The sequence below is a fragment of the Centruroides vittatus genome, unplaced genomic scaffold, assembly GCF_030686945.1.
Source record: "Centruroides vittatus isolate TY-2023 unplaced genomic scaffold, ASM3068694v2 contig_329, whole genome shotgun sequence".
NCBI classification, from domain to species: Eukaryota; Metazoa; Arthropoda; class Arachnida; order Scorpiones; family Buthidae; genus Centruroides; species Centruroides vittatus.
Window position 1 is genome coordinate 827,332 of NW_027122113.1, and position 16,964 is coordinate 844,295.

General features: G+C 30.7%; 1 protein-coding gene across 1 annotated transcript in view; it reads right to left on the minus strand.

Annotated features, from left to right (window-relative positions):
• Rpn1 (regulatory particle non-ATPase 1) overlaps window positions 1-15,452 on the minus strand; it is a 41,683-nt gene extending 26,231 nt beyond the window's left edge. Inside the window, 4 exon segments of the mRNA XM_067268483.1 lie at window positions 1,978-2,084; window positions 2,087-2,141; window positions 5,645-5,701; window positions 15,270-15,452. Coding sequence (XP_067124584.1) covers window positions 1,978-2,084; window positions 2,087-2,141; window positions 5,645-5,701; window positions 15,270-15,341 — 291 coding nt within the window. The 5' untranslated portion in view covers window positions 15,342-15,452.
• Window positions 15,453-16,964: the final 1,512 nt, after the last annotated feature.

Sequence of the window (16,964 nt, forward strand, 5' to 3'; positions counted from 1 at the left end):
CACAGATATGCAGTATGCATTTTATAGATGGGGAAAAAGTGAAGATCCAAGATGTCAAAATTATAATCCAACAATCTATCCTGAAAAAAGAAGCAATGAAGAAAACTGTCGACACGAACAGTCAATGAAGAGATATAAACACCTAATGAACAAAAGGAATATTAAGGCTACATTACCTCAATCATTTAAAGAAAATTATCCTGAAACAAGAGTAATCATCGATTGTACAGAAATTAAAACTGAGAAGACATCATCAGTTTAAATTTCTACATCAACATCAAATTCAGTTTTATTCCTACTATAAACCTGCTTGTACTGTAAAATATTTAATTGGAATTGCCCCATCAGGACATAACTTTTCTTTCTAGTGGGTATGGAGGAAGAAGTACAGATTCATTTATAACAAATGATTGTGATATTCTACAAAAACTGGAGGAGGGGGAGATTGTTATAGCTGATAGAGGGTTTCCTCAAATTAAATTGGGTGTCGAAAATAAAAATTCTATTTTAATTATGCCTCCTTTTTCAAAACCGAATCAATATCAGTTTAGTGCTAATGAAATGGACGAAACATACAAAATTGCTTGTGTAAGAATTCACGTTGAGAGAACATTGGTAGAATTAAAATTTTTGAAATATTAAACTGTAGATTACCCATTTCACTTCTTCCATATGTAGATAAAATAATGTTTGTTTTTGCAGTATTAGTAAATCTGCAGCCACCAATTATAAAATGAGTGAAATTTTTTTATTGTGAAAACACTGAAACTTAATACTATTTACAATTGCAGGTAAATAATAATTAAAGTAGAACACTTGCATCTTCTCTAATAGTGAATAAATGAACGTCTCATTTTTTTCCACTTTAAGTATTACATTTTGCACAGTACATCATTATAAATAAATAAATAAGAAAATTGAATATTTGTTACATACAAAGCTAATTGGATTTGTGTATAATATATGCTATTTTCTTTTAAATAAAGTTTAGAACTTTTAAACTCTAAATATTTTACAAATATCTCATTTGTCTCGAAATCAACAATTTTTTAAAAAATCTTTACACGTGTAAGGGCGTTTAATTTCGAGTAAGCTAAACTAAAACTAAAAGCTAAATTAAAAAACAATAAGCGATTTACTGAACTAGGTACGGTTTTCAAAATGTCTCAGATATAACGCATATGCATTCTTTAGCAAACTCCTATATGTTATGTAAATATTTGCCACCAGGCCGGCGCGCGAGTAACTTGCGCTCGGACTCTATACATATTTAAAGTTCAACTCTTGAAACCTCACAGAATATAATATATGGACGTTTAAATCAAATATTTATAACATCTGCAACATTTGTTGTAGAAGTAACAAGTATTTGATTTAAAATAGAAATTTATAATTGATCTAACAGCCATCAAAACCAAATTTTGGTTTGAAAGTCTAATTTTTGCTATAATACAATATATTATGTCTTAAACTATAGAGTGTCATATATCAATATGGAACGTGTCAAAATTCTACAAAATACCATACAATTTTTCTATAATTACCTTAATTAAACAAGTAGCTTTAAGTATTCAATTTTCTTTTATAAAACTGAGAAGCAAGCACATTAAAACATTTTTCCATTGTTAAAGTAAAAATAATATTCAAATGTAGTTTTCAGTAATTTATGTTGTTTAATCTCATTTAAAAAAGAGCAAAATAAAATGAAAAATGACTAATACAAGGTCTGGTCAAAAGTATCTGACTTTTCTTTTGCAGATGTTTGCAAGCCTGGGAGGAGACTGTCATCATGTAATCTTGGACCCTACAAATTCAGTATTCATTTCATATTTTTTTAAGAATTTTAATACAGTTTTCTTCTTAATAAAGTAACTCATTTATTTGCATAAAAAGTTTCTCTTATGATAGCCAGAGAATTATTTGATTGCAATTTTAACAAATATATAGACAACATTCAAGAAAAAATTATACACATACTTTTGTTGGAGGATCTTGTATCTTTTTATGAACATCCTTCAATGTTTCATAATGACAACGAAGAAACTTTAATGGTTTTGGTACAGATGTCATCGATGTAGTAGAAGACGAATCTGAGTTCGTAGGCTTTCAAGTGCGGGAAGGTACATAGAAGAATCATTCTCCTACAAGAAAAATTTTAAAATTTAATGCTTATTTGATGTTTTGATAAAATTACACTAGAAATTTAAGTAATTAATTAATAAAATGTTTACAGTAGAGCATCGATTATCCGACTCAATTGGGGACTGGGGTTAGTCGGATAACTGAAAAAATAGATAACCAAAAAGTATGAAAAAATAGATTATTAGTATAGTATATTAGTATATCCCATGTAATTAGTATACCGCTATTAATCTACTTTACGTTGAATTTTCATCAATGTTAAGCCTAACAAAATTTTTTTTAAAATAATAATCGTTGCTATTGTATCGTAAAAAATTATTTCTTTATTTTGCACAAAATAAATACAAAAACAAAGAAAAAAAAAGGAAATTAAGCCTGGTTTAAATACTGGCCTCCCTTTCATGGTCAAACCAGTGTTGCCAGCTAAAACACGCATAAATTTAAAAAATAATAATAATAAAGTAGCCAAGACATAGCCAAATATTGTAGTGCCACATCACTAGCGGACATTTAAATTTGCCAACTACAACGCAGTCGGTTAACTGATGTGATGATTGATCAGGGGTTGGATAATCAATGCTCTACTGTATTTCTTTTTAAATATATTTAAAGAATACTTAAGAAGTTTTTATGATTTAAATTATGTTTAAAATTATATATTTGTTAATAAATTGCCAGAACAATAAGTATTTAAACTAAGAAAATTTATTTTTAAAATTTTACATAACAGACAATACGTAAAATGTGTTTTTAAAATTTAGTTCTTTTTCATGCACAGAAGGAATTAACAGTCTTCCAGAAGGAGTCAAAACTTTCCTTAGAGGCTACTTCTCCACCTCAACATGTAAAATGTCAAAATATTCCCTCTGATAATAGCACAATAAATTAAAAAATATACATTTGATAAAAAGGACTAAAATTTTAAAGACATTTTATGTATTGTCTGTTATAAAAAAAATTCCATTAATTTTCTAAGTTTAAAATTATATAATTTATAATTCTTAATTAGAAACAAAAGATCTTCACAATTGATCTAACACCACACGAACAAAAATGTCATATGGCAAAGTTAACCTTTATTGAGAGGCATTTCTCTGTCTCAATACACAAACTGTCTGAAGTCTTTCAGATTGCAATTTTTAAATTATTCTGCTATTATTAAAAATAAACATAAATGATAAGTTCATTTAAAATTCATATGTAGAAAAAACACAAGATCTCCAAAATAATTCTTCTAATAATCTTGTCAACAATCTCACATGACTAGGGATTGCAATCCAGCAGTGTTTTCAATCCAGCTGGATTTTTGCTGGACCAACATCATTCCAGCTGGATCCAGCGTAGATGTATTTTTGGTACAATAGTGTTATCTATCTATCTATCCAGCAATTTATGGTTTTTTTTTTAAAGAAATAAAACATTTTTTAAAATACTTAACTTTTACTATTTAGATTGGTCACTATAAATCAGTAAAACGTCTTACACATTTAGGTAGTAAACTTAACTTTGGTTCAGTTTAACACTTGAGATAGAAATAATTAAACTTTAAATGTTTAGTTAGATTATACTTATAATGTAATCTTTAAGTTAAATAATACAAAACGTAATACTACTAATTAATTATATTAATATATAATATTGTAAGGATGGATAACCAGTGGCCAAGTGGCTATAAGTCTTACAGTTTTCTTATATAAGCTCTAAATATCAGTCTGCAGTTATTTATAAGTAATTTAATTATTTAATTAGTAAAGTGGTGAGTAAGTAATGAGTAGTAGTCTAGTAGTTAGTTATTATATCACAATCATGAATCACATACATTCATATCATCATATATCTAAGATACTAATACTCATTAATTTAATTAACTATCTAACTAACTAGATAGTCTCAGTTTCTCATTAATTTTCACAATAAAATTGCCTATCGTAGCCCACTAACCGCTTATAAAATAAAAATTAAAAACTCTTACTTAATAGAATTAGAGTAGAAGTTATAAAATATTAATCTTGTATTGAATAAAGTATTTTAAAGGATTAAATAAAATTAAATCAATCACTTCTGTTATATTTTTGACTTTACTGGAAGTAGGATCTCAAGAAACAAATGGTATTGATGGTGTTTCCCAACCTACTTCCTAATGAATTGCATATGTATCCCGCTGCGGAGAAGGCCCTTTCTGCCCCTACGCTAGTTGGTTCCAGAATCATCAAATAATCATAAATCGTTCCGTCACGTGATTGATTGATGTAACATCCAACCGTAAATTAGAATTATGCACTAAGAGAGGAGTTACTAATTTTATTTAGCGAGAGCAGAAAGTCAACTGGCAATTAGATCAGCAGAGGTAAAAGGGCAGGTGGTACGGTATAGAGAGGGGATGTAGCACGTCCCACACTGAACGGCAATGTCACTCTTGCCACCGAGCGACAGGACATGTAGCAAAGAGGCAACGTCGACAACATAGACTTTTGCACCATTATTTAGAAAGTTAATTGAGTATTTGAGGATCCGCAGCACTGGATGCAGCAATTGCAATCCCTACACATGACCAAGTCAATTGAAGGGCTTTGTGGAAAGTGGCATTTCCCACATTAGGGAGTTTGAGAAAAATGGAGGATTTGTTTTTCAATTAGTCAGCACTTTAATATGCAGAATTTTATTAATGTGAGTAATTTATGTGGGTAATTAATGAAGCATATAACTGAACTGTGAAAGTTTCTTATAATTCAGATGCGCAAATCGAAATTTGTCAATAACTTGTTTTTGTAGTTTTGTGGGATATGCCACTTTTGTCAACCATAGTTGGAGTTTACCATGAGACAACTGTTGTTCTAGTAAGTCTTCACAATCATAGTGTTGTTCACTAGAACAATAGAAAAATGATTGTGGAGACTTTTCTTCTACTTGTGAATTTTAAAGGAATTTATTGTCCATGTTTACTTTTAATATAAAATTTATATTAATGCCTTATATGCAACAAAATTATCAGAAAGTTAAAAAACTAAGAAAAATGGAGATCTGAAGACAAAATGCAAAAGGAAACTTTAAAATTTTTTGCATTTTATTAAATATATTTCATATGTTGTCACATTAATTTTTATAAACTTTCCAATATAGGTAAATACTTTTGGATTATTATTCTGAAAAAAAAAAATTGCATTTTATCCTAATGAAATACTTTAATAAATGACTGTCTTTAGAATAATTACAATAGCAACCATTTTCAACAAATTACAAATCAGCAGTTATCTAAATTTCTTCATATTAACTCTGACACATGACACACATTCAGGCACACAAACCTCCAACACACAAGTATTTATATACTGTAATATGCAACAAATGTAATAACTATACTTAAATTCATACATTAAAACTTGTTTCTAAAAACAGATGCAACATAATGTTTTTTTCTGAAATTATTTCAAAAAATAATTATTTGATAAATTTAAGAATTAAATTTAATAGCATAATATTTAAAAAGTAAATGTTTGCTTACCGTCAAACGTTGAACCAGCATATTAAGTTCAATCTGTAATTGCTTGTCTTCCTCTGACTATAAGAAAATTAAATATATATATAAATTAGTAAGAAAATAATTTCATAAAGAAAACTGCTATGTTTTACAGAATTTCAAAATCTAATCTTATAGAAATTATTTTTAAAAACAACAAGTTTCTTTTCAAAATCAAGCAAAATAAATACAGTAGTCATATTTGGCAGTATAATGGCATGCTTTTATAAATTTCATTTTAAATTTGTAGTCAGAATAAACACACTAAATCACTTAATCTCTGAACATAGGAGTGAGTGATAGCAGATTATTTTCAAATGGATTAATACATCCTTTTTTATATCATTTCATGTCTGTTTTTGAGTAATCAAGTTGAATAAACAATTTTAATCATATATTATTAAATATACAATTACATCTAATTTAATTCACAATTAATAGAATAGATTTTACATAAATAGTAACTCCTAAATCTGTAATATTAAAATATCATTTGTTTATGACATTCACCTTTTGTCACAAATTATTTAGACAAACATATTCATCTAAAATTTTGGTCAGAACAAGTTTAGTCAAAACAAAATAAGCAAGCAATGTTTAACATGAAAAGTGAACTATTAAATTTATATCTAATATATAAAAATATATAAACTATGGCAAGCAATTAATATACACCTTACTCCTTAATATTGTAAGATCTTATGGAAAAAAAAAACTTTCTTTGATATCTTTCTTTCTCTAATTTTAAAACTAGATTTTTTGGTCAATAATTGCTGAAGCAAAATAATCAAATATACAGTAAGACCCCGCTTAACACTGCTTCGATTAACGCTGATTTGATATAATGCAGTCTGCTTGAAGCCTAAAAAAAACCCCAAAATTTATGCTGATTCAAATTATTGCGGCATTTCATTGATTCATATATAAAATGATTATTTACAAACACAAACCAATCAGCAAAAGGTGGGAATTTGTTGCAGTGCTGTACTTCCCTTGCCAAGAATTAACTGATAAATGCATGAACAGTGTGGAAGAAGTTATGGCCAAAGATATCCAAGAATTCATGAGAAGAGCCTATTGTTGACCACCTAATCGATACAGCAGAACAAGAAGATGTAGACGAGCAGGATACTGATGAGTTAGATGAAAGCCTTACCAACGACCTTCAAGAATTGGCAGACCAAGAAATTTGTGTAGAACTGGAAAATAGTGATTCTGAAAATGAAGAACCCAAAGAACTTGTTACAGATTTCCTTAGTAAAAGTTTGGTAATGATAACCGAAATCGTTGATCAAACTGTAGCAAATGATCCAGATTTTGAAGAGAGTGCAAAAGCAAGATGAGGCATTTTGGATACAATCTCTTGCTACTGACATTTGCTTAAACAAAATATAAGGAGTCATGACCTAAAATGACTTAATATGGGAAATGTTGCTTAATTTGGGTATTTTTGCTTTTAACTACTGCAACTAATTTCAATACACACATTTATTTACCTAATTTTTTATCAGATATTTTCTGAGGTTCATCTACCGATCTATTAACAATGAACTTAAAAATTTACTGCCAAGGATTTTCATTTGTTAGGGCTGTAATTTAAATTTTAAATGTTATTTCTGATCTGTTATTAATGGTTAAATAATTTTGTTCAATTTCCCACACATTTAACATTTGGAAATTGAAAGTATGCTTTTAATTGGCTAGAAAATTTCAACTGTATATACAGTATTCCAAATTTCAATTTCAAAACCAAACTGTCACAAAATTCAAAATTTATGCAGTTATTGGTTAGAAAAATTCTATTTACCGATATTGGTTATGAAGAATAACAAAATGATGTATGCACATAATCTTGAAACATATCAACTTTTGCCATTTGCATAAGTCAGAATAATGAAGTACTGTGCATACATCCTTGTGAAATATGATGGCTAAGCGCTAATCAGTGTAAACAGAAACATAAGACATTTACATTACCAACTAAATATGAAATTATTAAAAGATTGGAAAGTGGTTTAAAGCAGAGCAAATTATGTAAAGAAACAAATATAACTAAATCAACAGTTGCTACCATTTAAAAGGAAAAAGACAAAATATTTGCAAGTTTTGAACGTGCTAATTTGAATGCTAAAAAGCTTAGAAAATCAGTGCACAATGAATTAATCAAGAATTATTAAAATGGTTTTCTGAACAGACTTAAAAACATGACTATTAGTGGTGCTACATTGCAGACAAAAGTGGAAGAGTTGGGAAGTAGATTGGAAAAGTTTGCCAAGTTTAAATGCAAAAGTTGGATTGAGAGATTTAAAAAAAAGACAGTATTGGAAGCTGAAAAATTGTTGGAGAAGCAGCTGCAGTAAACATGGACATGGCAGAAGACTGGCTGCAAAATGAGTGACCCAAAATCAGAAAATTTCCAAGATTTGAATAACTTTAATGCAGATGAAATGAGTCTTTTTTATAAGCTTACATTAAATAGGGCACTAAAATTCAATGGAGAAAGCTGTGCCGAAGGAAAATTATCTAAAGAAAGAATTACTATTCTACTAGCAGCAAATCTTGTGGGAATGGAAAGAGGAAATTGTTAGTAATCGGTAAATTGAAAAATCCAAGGATGTTTCAAAAATTGATGGCTACCAGTAAACTACAAATCTAACTGAAGAGCTTAGATGAACTCTGACATTTTCTGTGGTGAACTGCGAGAATGAAATGAAGAACTGAGAAAAAAGAAACGAAAAATTTTATTACTGATTGACAACTGCCCAGCATATTTCAACATCAAGAATTTACATTGCATTACAGTGGTATTCATGCTGCACAATACAAGTTCAAAACTACGGCCTTTAGGATCAAGGGGTTATACACACATAAAGAGCAGCTATCGGTGAATTCTCCTTTCAAAAATGATAACTTCTGTAGATAATAGTGAAAAATTGTTTTCTATAAATCTTCTTGATGCAATAAATCTCATCCATATAGCATGGCAACATGTATCAATGAAAACAATAGCAAATTGTTTTTGACATGCTGGCTTTCCACAAACCAATGGAGAAGAATTCGATTCAGATGATGACATTCCCAATCAATGAATTTTTGAAAAGTAAACTTACAAATGAAACAAAAAAGTGTTTAAAATATGTTCCCTCTGCAGTTACCAAACACATTTTCTGACTACAATTTTGAAGAATATGTCTGGGTTGATGACAGTGTTTTAGAAGGGAACTTTTGACTAATGATGATATTACAGCTTCAGTGTCTTCCAAAAATAATGAAATTAGTGAAGATGAAGATGATGATACAACATATACAAACTGTATTGACGTTCTGATAATGCAAATTTCTTTAATTTTGCAAAACACTATTGTTATTCGAGAATTTTTACAAATGCATAATACTCAACAAAATATTTTAAATAGTTTTGCTGAGGTGGAACTGTATATTACAGAATGCTATTCAACTAGCAAAACTTGACAAACAAAAATAATAATTTTTTTAAGTAACCATGTGCATTTATATTGATGTTTTAATGGACAACTTCCTATGTAATAATTTCTTACATTTTATCTTTAAGACACTAAACTTTAGCTTTTCAAAATTAAACTGTTTTATTTCTTATCTGATTTAACAAACATCGGTTATAGCAAACTAGTTCCAATGGTCTGTACAGTTTGTTATAAGCAGACACTGCTGTACTGTATAGTTTCAGAAAAGATGTGCCATTTCCATGTGTATGTCTGTTGAGTATTGTCTTTTAAAATGTTATTTTTGTAGTATTTCTGTATTTATGACCTAGTTTTTGATAGCAATCATGAATCCTCCATCTCTGGAAAGAGATATACCTAAGCCAGTCAGCAGTTTGATGCAATTTAGTCCACATGATCCCGGCTAACGTCATTTGGACCTTAGCAATCCTTCTAGGCCCAAGACTTCTTGATGGTGTTTGTCTTTTATATATTGTGTTGTATTCAGGTTAGTTTTGTATATTTGTTAGGCCAAAATCGCTCATTGAGCAAAAAAAACGACTACAACACGTGGTTAATTCAGAACGGCCATGACACAAATTTCTCTTTGTGGTCATTTGTACAAACAACTATGAAGCAAAATTTGCATTGTGGCATTTGTAAAACGGCCACAATGCGTTATGGCTAACTCAAAATGACCACAAAGCAAACTTCGTATCATGGCTTTCATGATATTTGACCACTATGCATTGTGGTGATTAAGAAAAGCCATAATGTGTTTTGAACATTAGCTGATGCAACCATGATACGAAAGATAGGTTGTAACTTGTCAACAGGCATATTGCAAACACTTGCAGAGTTTGTATTGTGTTCATTCTTCACCAGTGCTGCCATTTCTAGGGTAATTACCCTTTACTAGAGTAATTTCAAACTTCTTAGAGTAATGTTTCGGGTAGTCTTATATTTAGGGTAAATCTAGGGTAAAACTATCCTGTGTTCTATGGTCTTATTACTCATCGCACCACAAGTTTTGCTGGAAAAAGTTTTAGTCTAAAACCATTCTGTTTTTCCCTATAACTGGAGGGTTTTAGGATAGGACAACAGGAGCTAAAGAAATAATGCTGATTGATGCTAGGTACATGGGTGAACACTGTAGTGATACCTCAGTTTTCGTCAATAATCCATTCAAAAACAATTGGCAAAAATAACTCTGCAACATTCTCGATTCTCATAAAAATGACTGTTAAATAGAAAATTCCTGAAAAAGTAATTACAAACGCTGACATCTCGAGCACCGCAACAGATTTTCCTGAATGATTATATGTTGAAAAGTAACCAAGTTACAATTCTGTATGCAATGAATAATTTTGTTACCTACTTATATAAGATGATTGAAGATAAATAAATCATAATGAAAAAATACAGTAGAGCATCAATTATCCGACTTAATTGGGGACTGGGGTTGGTCGGATAACTGAAAAGTATGAAAAAATACACTATTAGTATAGTGTATTAGGCCTGGTTTAAATACTAGCCGCCTTTTCATGGTCGAGTCAGTGCTGCCAGCTAAAACATGCAAAAATTTAACAAAAATAATATTAAAGTAGCCAAGACATAACCAAATATTGTAGCGCCACATCACTAGCAGACATTTGAACTTGCCGACTAGAACGCGGTCGGTTAACCGATAAGTCAGTTAATCAGGGGGTCAGATAATCGATGCTCTACAGTAGTTTTATTTTCTTATCAACACCTCGTTATTAGTTAACATCCAGAACATGTGGTGGCTTTTAACCATAATAAATCCATCGCACAGTGGTTTTTAACTTTAGCAGCTGATTTTTATTTCATCGCGTATCAAGCACCTACAAGTAGTTAGACCTTTAGCACATTTTAGCAAAACAAAAGAAACAAATGTGTATTTTTCTCCATACATATTTTTCTTTGAAATTTTTTTAAGTATGAAAATTAAATTTCTAGGAAAACTTATAAAACTAAATATTAGTTTTATAAGTTTGAAAACTTATAAAACTTATATACTAAGAAAACTTATAAAACTAAATATTAGTTTTATAAGTTTTCCTAGAGATTTAATTTCGGCATTAAAAATTGTAAATAAAAATGTTTCGAGGCTAGAATCCATATTTTAAAGTTACAAACCACTGTGCGTTGTATGATCCTCTTTTGTGGTTGCATCAGCTAATATTCAGAATGCGTTATGGCTTTTCTTAATCACCAGAATGCGTCGTGGTCAAATAACATGAAAGCCACGACACAAATTTCACTTTGTAATTCGCGTCGTGGTCGTTTTGAATTAGCCACGTGTTGTTGTCACTTTTTTGCTCAATGAGCAATTTCAGTCTTTGAGCCTAACATATTTAATGTTGTTGACTGCCAAAGTTACAGTTTGTGTAATTATGATGTCTCTTGTTTTATATTTCTTTATTATGAAGATTTATTATCTATAAGGCTTTGTTCTATTTTATGGGGAACAGCCATTCTTTCTACAGAGGATTTAGAATAATATTTATTATGCTTCATTAATGTCATTCATGATTTTATTTGGATTTGTGGTAGTTCTATATGTATCTAATGTATAATGCCAATTAAATACTGGAATTTTGGGACAACATATGTGTTTATTGCTTTAAATGTATTGCATTGAGCTCTATTAATTGTTAATGTTCCTTGAGCTTGGCTTCTTGGAATACTAAATATCTATAGATCTTGTCCTCATCTAATGATTCAATATTGACTCTGCAACTCTGCACTTGGAAACAGACATCGTTCCTCAGATTTTATTTTTCGTTGTGAAGTGTTTTGTATTCATCTAGGCCAGAAATTTCCAATCTTTTTGTTATTGACATCTTTCCAACACTAATACTGATACAAAACAAAATTTAATTTTTTATTAAACCTAACCTAAAAGAAAAGTTTATGTTATATTTAAATTTTATTAAAGAAAAATCATTTATTTATTATATACAGTAGAGAGTCGAAAATTGGAATCAATTGGGGACTGGGGTGGTTCAAATTAGTCATTTGTTCCGATTACCAATTATGTACGAAAAAATATATTAACCTGTCCGATGTTCAAATTTTTCTCCGTTGCATGTCACTTTGTGTTGAATTTTCGTTGATTTTAAGCCTAACGAAAATTTTTATAATAATAATCAAGGCTATCGTATCGTTAAAAATTATTTCTGCATTTTGTACAAACAAAATAAATATATTGAAGAATATAAAAACATGAAAATTATACTTTAGAAGTAAATCTAGTATCAAAAACATTCGATTCAGCACGACACAGTCTGACTGAAAATCGTGCCGATTACCGGCGATTCCAATTACCAGCGTTCCGATTAACGACTCTCTACTGTATTTTATTTTAATCACATTTTTAATATAATATAAAACAAATGGTCTAACAACCATAAATAAGAATCTCCTAAATAAATCATCAGATTCCCTGAAGTTGCTGGCAACCACACTGGGAGAGCATAGAGCATAAATGAAGTAGGTTTGTATCATCTTTAATAGGTGATTTAGGATGCATACTCTTATGTGATCACATATATGAAATGTAATATGTGTTATACTGTATTGTTGTATTCAATGTTGTATCCATATTTTGTATCATTTACTCTATAATGAAAGAGATTCGTGTTGAAAGGTTGTATTGTATAGTAATTTTAATGTCATTTTTTGGATTTCATGTATATACCCAGTGCTCTTTTTCTACAAATATTATTGTTGATATGCATGTAGAATGACTAAAAATAAAGTTCTGTTTAAGAAAAATGCATCAATTACTAAAAAAAAAACAAGTGTTTAATACTAAAAATTTATTATTTCTTTCCAAATGTACACATTTATAGTATTTTCCAAATGTTTTGTATATCCATTTGGGGCCCTTTAATAACTGCATTTTTACCTTTCCCTTTCAAAGTATTAGCATTTCTCCATACCTCATTTTTTGATAAGAACATAGTGACATGGATAGGGCCAATCAGTGAGGAAGCAAAGAATGGTTCCTTGAACTCAGAGAAAACTTAGGGTCCATAATAGTTCCTATACTTAATTAAATTAATGCTACTTTTACTAATAAAAACATTAAAATCTTTAAGACTGCTATTTACTAATGAAAACATTCTACATATTTCATTTTTTCAAAAACACAAAAACGAACTTGGTTGTAGAGCAGTTCCATTTTGCCGTTTTTGTTTTTTGAACAATATGTAAGCTATCAATGGCTCTGGGAACAGAATTACCAGACAGTATTGAATATTCACTGAATGAGGCCCTTCGACAAAAGAAAGGTCTCCATCTCATTTGCTTTTATACATTAGCTCCAATTGGCCCAAGCATTTGTCATAGTCAATAGAATGGCCTGGTCATTTAATTCATTTTTATTGTGCCAGTCACAAGACTTTTTGCCTTAACATAAAATTTTTCTTACTGGGCAACTTCAAACATTATATACCAGCTATTGCTGTTATCAGCCAGCACTCTGCATATTAGCACCATCCAACCAAATACTCCTGTAGATGACTCTTGTTTAAAAAACTTTGACATGTCTTGTAAATTGTTGATTGTGTGTTTAAAATGTTTTCCTATTTCCTGACACAGGAATGTAAATGTTTTGTAACAGAAATTGTAGTATTGTACTGAATGCCTTCCAATCATGCATTGTTTGTATTTCCTTTGAGTATTAAACGAGATTGAAAATAGTTTGAATGTTAAGTGGTTTTCAAAACTAGATAATTTAAGTTTTTAAATAAATTATAATATATTGGTTTGTAATTAAATATTACAATGACAACATCAAGAAGTGTTTTCAATGCTGTAGCTTATCTACAAGGATTATCATTCATATTGTATTCTAAATAACATATTTCAATCAGTCAAAAAATTATAAAATATCATGGAGTCTGTAAGTTAACAGCTTTAGAGATGAAACAAAAAATTTGATTACATGCTTTAGAGATTTGAAAAAATTGCAGAAAATACTGTAGTACCCATGTATTGATGTCTTTTAAAATTGAAAAAAATTTAAGATTTAAAATTACACTTTTTTGCATACCTCAAGTTGGGAAATACAGACATGTGAAATTTTGAAGATCCTCCACCAAGCTAGCCCAGTCTCAGGTCCATGGACCACCATCACGCTCAAACACCCTACGACCAGGGGGCCAACGTCAGCAAACAACCCCCAGCACTAGATGCCACAGCGACGGTGGGCACAGCCCAAGCCTACAACCCCTTGGCCTCAACCAAAGGCGAGGAGCAGACAGCTTCCCAGCCACTAAGTGACCAGTAGGCCATCTGCTTACAGATACAAACCTTGCATTTTGATCTTAGCCAGGCCTTTTGGCTGAGCTATACAACCAACTTTAATTATACCAATTACGAACAAGCTCGACTTGTCACTGACAATCACAGAGATCCAAATTGCATCCGAACGTCGACTCCCAACAGTGACAGGACAGCAACTCACCACACAGTCTTCCAGATAACGGACAATTTTCGAACAAGTCACAGCCTATTATAGTTCAAACCAAATCTATTCCTCTTAAGAGATGTTTACAGATAAATAAATGCAATCTAGTGTAAATGAACCTTTATTTTTCTTTCTACATGGAATAATTCATATAAATTCAAATTAAACGAATTAATAATAATAATATTTAATTTAACATTGATCACAACTGAATTTTTTAAAACCTGAATACCCAAATCGGTTAATGTTACCTTAGGTGCCAAGATGGCGGCTCGTCTCTGATTCTAGCAAGGAAATAGTGGGACGCACGTTCTAACCTAACCTAACCTATTCTAATAATTTGGTTGCTAATAATTAAGGTAATTTATTAGAATAGGTTAGGTTAGCTTAGGTTAGAACGTGCGTCCCACTATTTCCTTACTAGAATCAGAGACGAGCCGCCATATTGGCACCTAAGGTAACATTAACCCTTTAATCAGTAAGAACTAATCGTAATCGAATTATTATTTCGACGAAAGACTAAAGCTTAATAGATATAAGCAACGATTCTAATGATAAATATCCAAAGAGTGCAAATAAACTTTTAAAAATTAGAAAATCTCCGTAACGTTTGCTACGGACGATTTCTTCTTTCGAAAATTCTTCTCACCAATTCTTGTTCTTTTTCTTCGTTTTTGTCTTTTGTTTTCTCATTTTCCACGTTTGGTTTCTTATCCTTCATTCTTCGACACTTCTTTTAGAACTTTTAGAATAAATAGATTAAAAATCTCTATCTGACAAATGTATAAGAGAAAAAGCACACTCATTCACCCGCAGTGCTGCCAGCACACTCGTGCGTAAAGAAAAACAAATAAAATTAGCCCAATATAGCCAATATAAATGATCATAAATGTACGAGTATTGTATTAGAATATAATTTTTACAAATATGAAATTTAATGTCTATTTTTATAATAATAAAAAATTTTAAAATAAATTTTATAGTATTTTTATTGATAAATTTATTTTTGTTTTTGTAATCCTAGCCTTTCTAAAAAATTGTCAAGTTGATACCGTCATTTTTAAAATCCTTCCCCGTATAGACTAAGAAGAGCTTTTTTTTCAGCAAGCCGAGCCGGGCTAGCTGAAAAATTGGTTCGGCTAGTTCCGAAATAACTGTTAAACTACTCTCGAAAATTTCTGGGGTTTTCGACCCGTCGGGATTCGATTCCGGTTTCCCTTTGCGGTAGATTGCCACCTTAGCCGCCCGGCCATTAGAAATGATTATATTGATTGAGATTTTAATATTTTTCCTTTGATTTATTGACATCAAACGTCTTATGAGTAAGAATTAATATTAGGAAGGTAGATTATGGTTAGAACATGAATTATATTTGGTTGTTCTAACAGTTCTAATAGAAACTATATTTTCACATAACTGTATGATCAATTAGAGATAAAGACCAATCTATAAATTTACTGACTATACCCAATGTCTCGTCATTCTGAGTTCACCAGTGGCCAAGCGGTTCCGTTCCCTGAACACTGGGAGTTCAGTCGTGGGTTTGCGTCTCGCCCGGACAGGCTGGCCATGTGAGGTTTTCCGAGTTTTCTCCACGTCTGTAACGCCTGAATACGAGCCAGTTACCCTTAAGACCTCTCGGAAGGCATTCTCTCTACGCAGATCGCCCAAGTGTTGCGCTGCCATAACTTAACAAAACAAACAAACATTCTGAGTTCTTCATCCTTTACGAAACTGAGGATCAGATTTGAATCTGGATCCCTCTGGACAATAGTGCGAAATCTACATTTGAACTTATGTTTTTGAACAAATTTTATGCAAAACTATAATTTAGTTAAATAGAATGATGAAATTGCAGAAACGGCTCTTAACTTACTCTTTAAAGTATTTCGAGACGTAAAAGTTAAAACAATAAAAAAAAAATTCGAGGAGTGCAATTTATTTAAAAATTAATAAATAAACATATTATAACATTAGCCATTAATATAGCACATTAAGACAGGATCTATAGAAAAAAATAATGATTTAATAATAATTCAAGAAGACAAATATAATTAAGATAAATATTACTGATTACTTTGACAAACTGTAAGAGTAGTTCCAATTGGTTGTGATGACCGAGTTCAGTCCTTTGAATGGCCAAAAAGGCCAGCTTTATTATCTTCACGATTCGAAGTGGAACAGGTAGCTTTGGGGACTCAAGCTCTAGTGTAAACCGAAACCTCATAAATTTTTCAGGTCAATCTGTTTCGAATATGCCGGGTTTTAATCCCTCACTACTAGCCCCCATTAAGGACAATGGTCAAATCCATGATTAAAAGGATTTCTTTTCCTCACAGGGTTT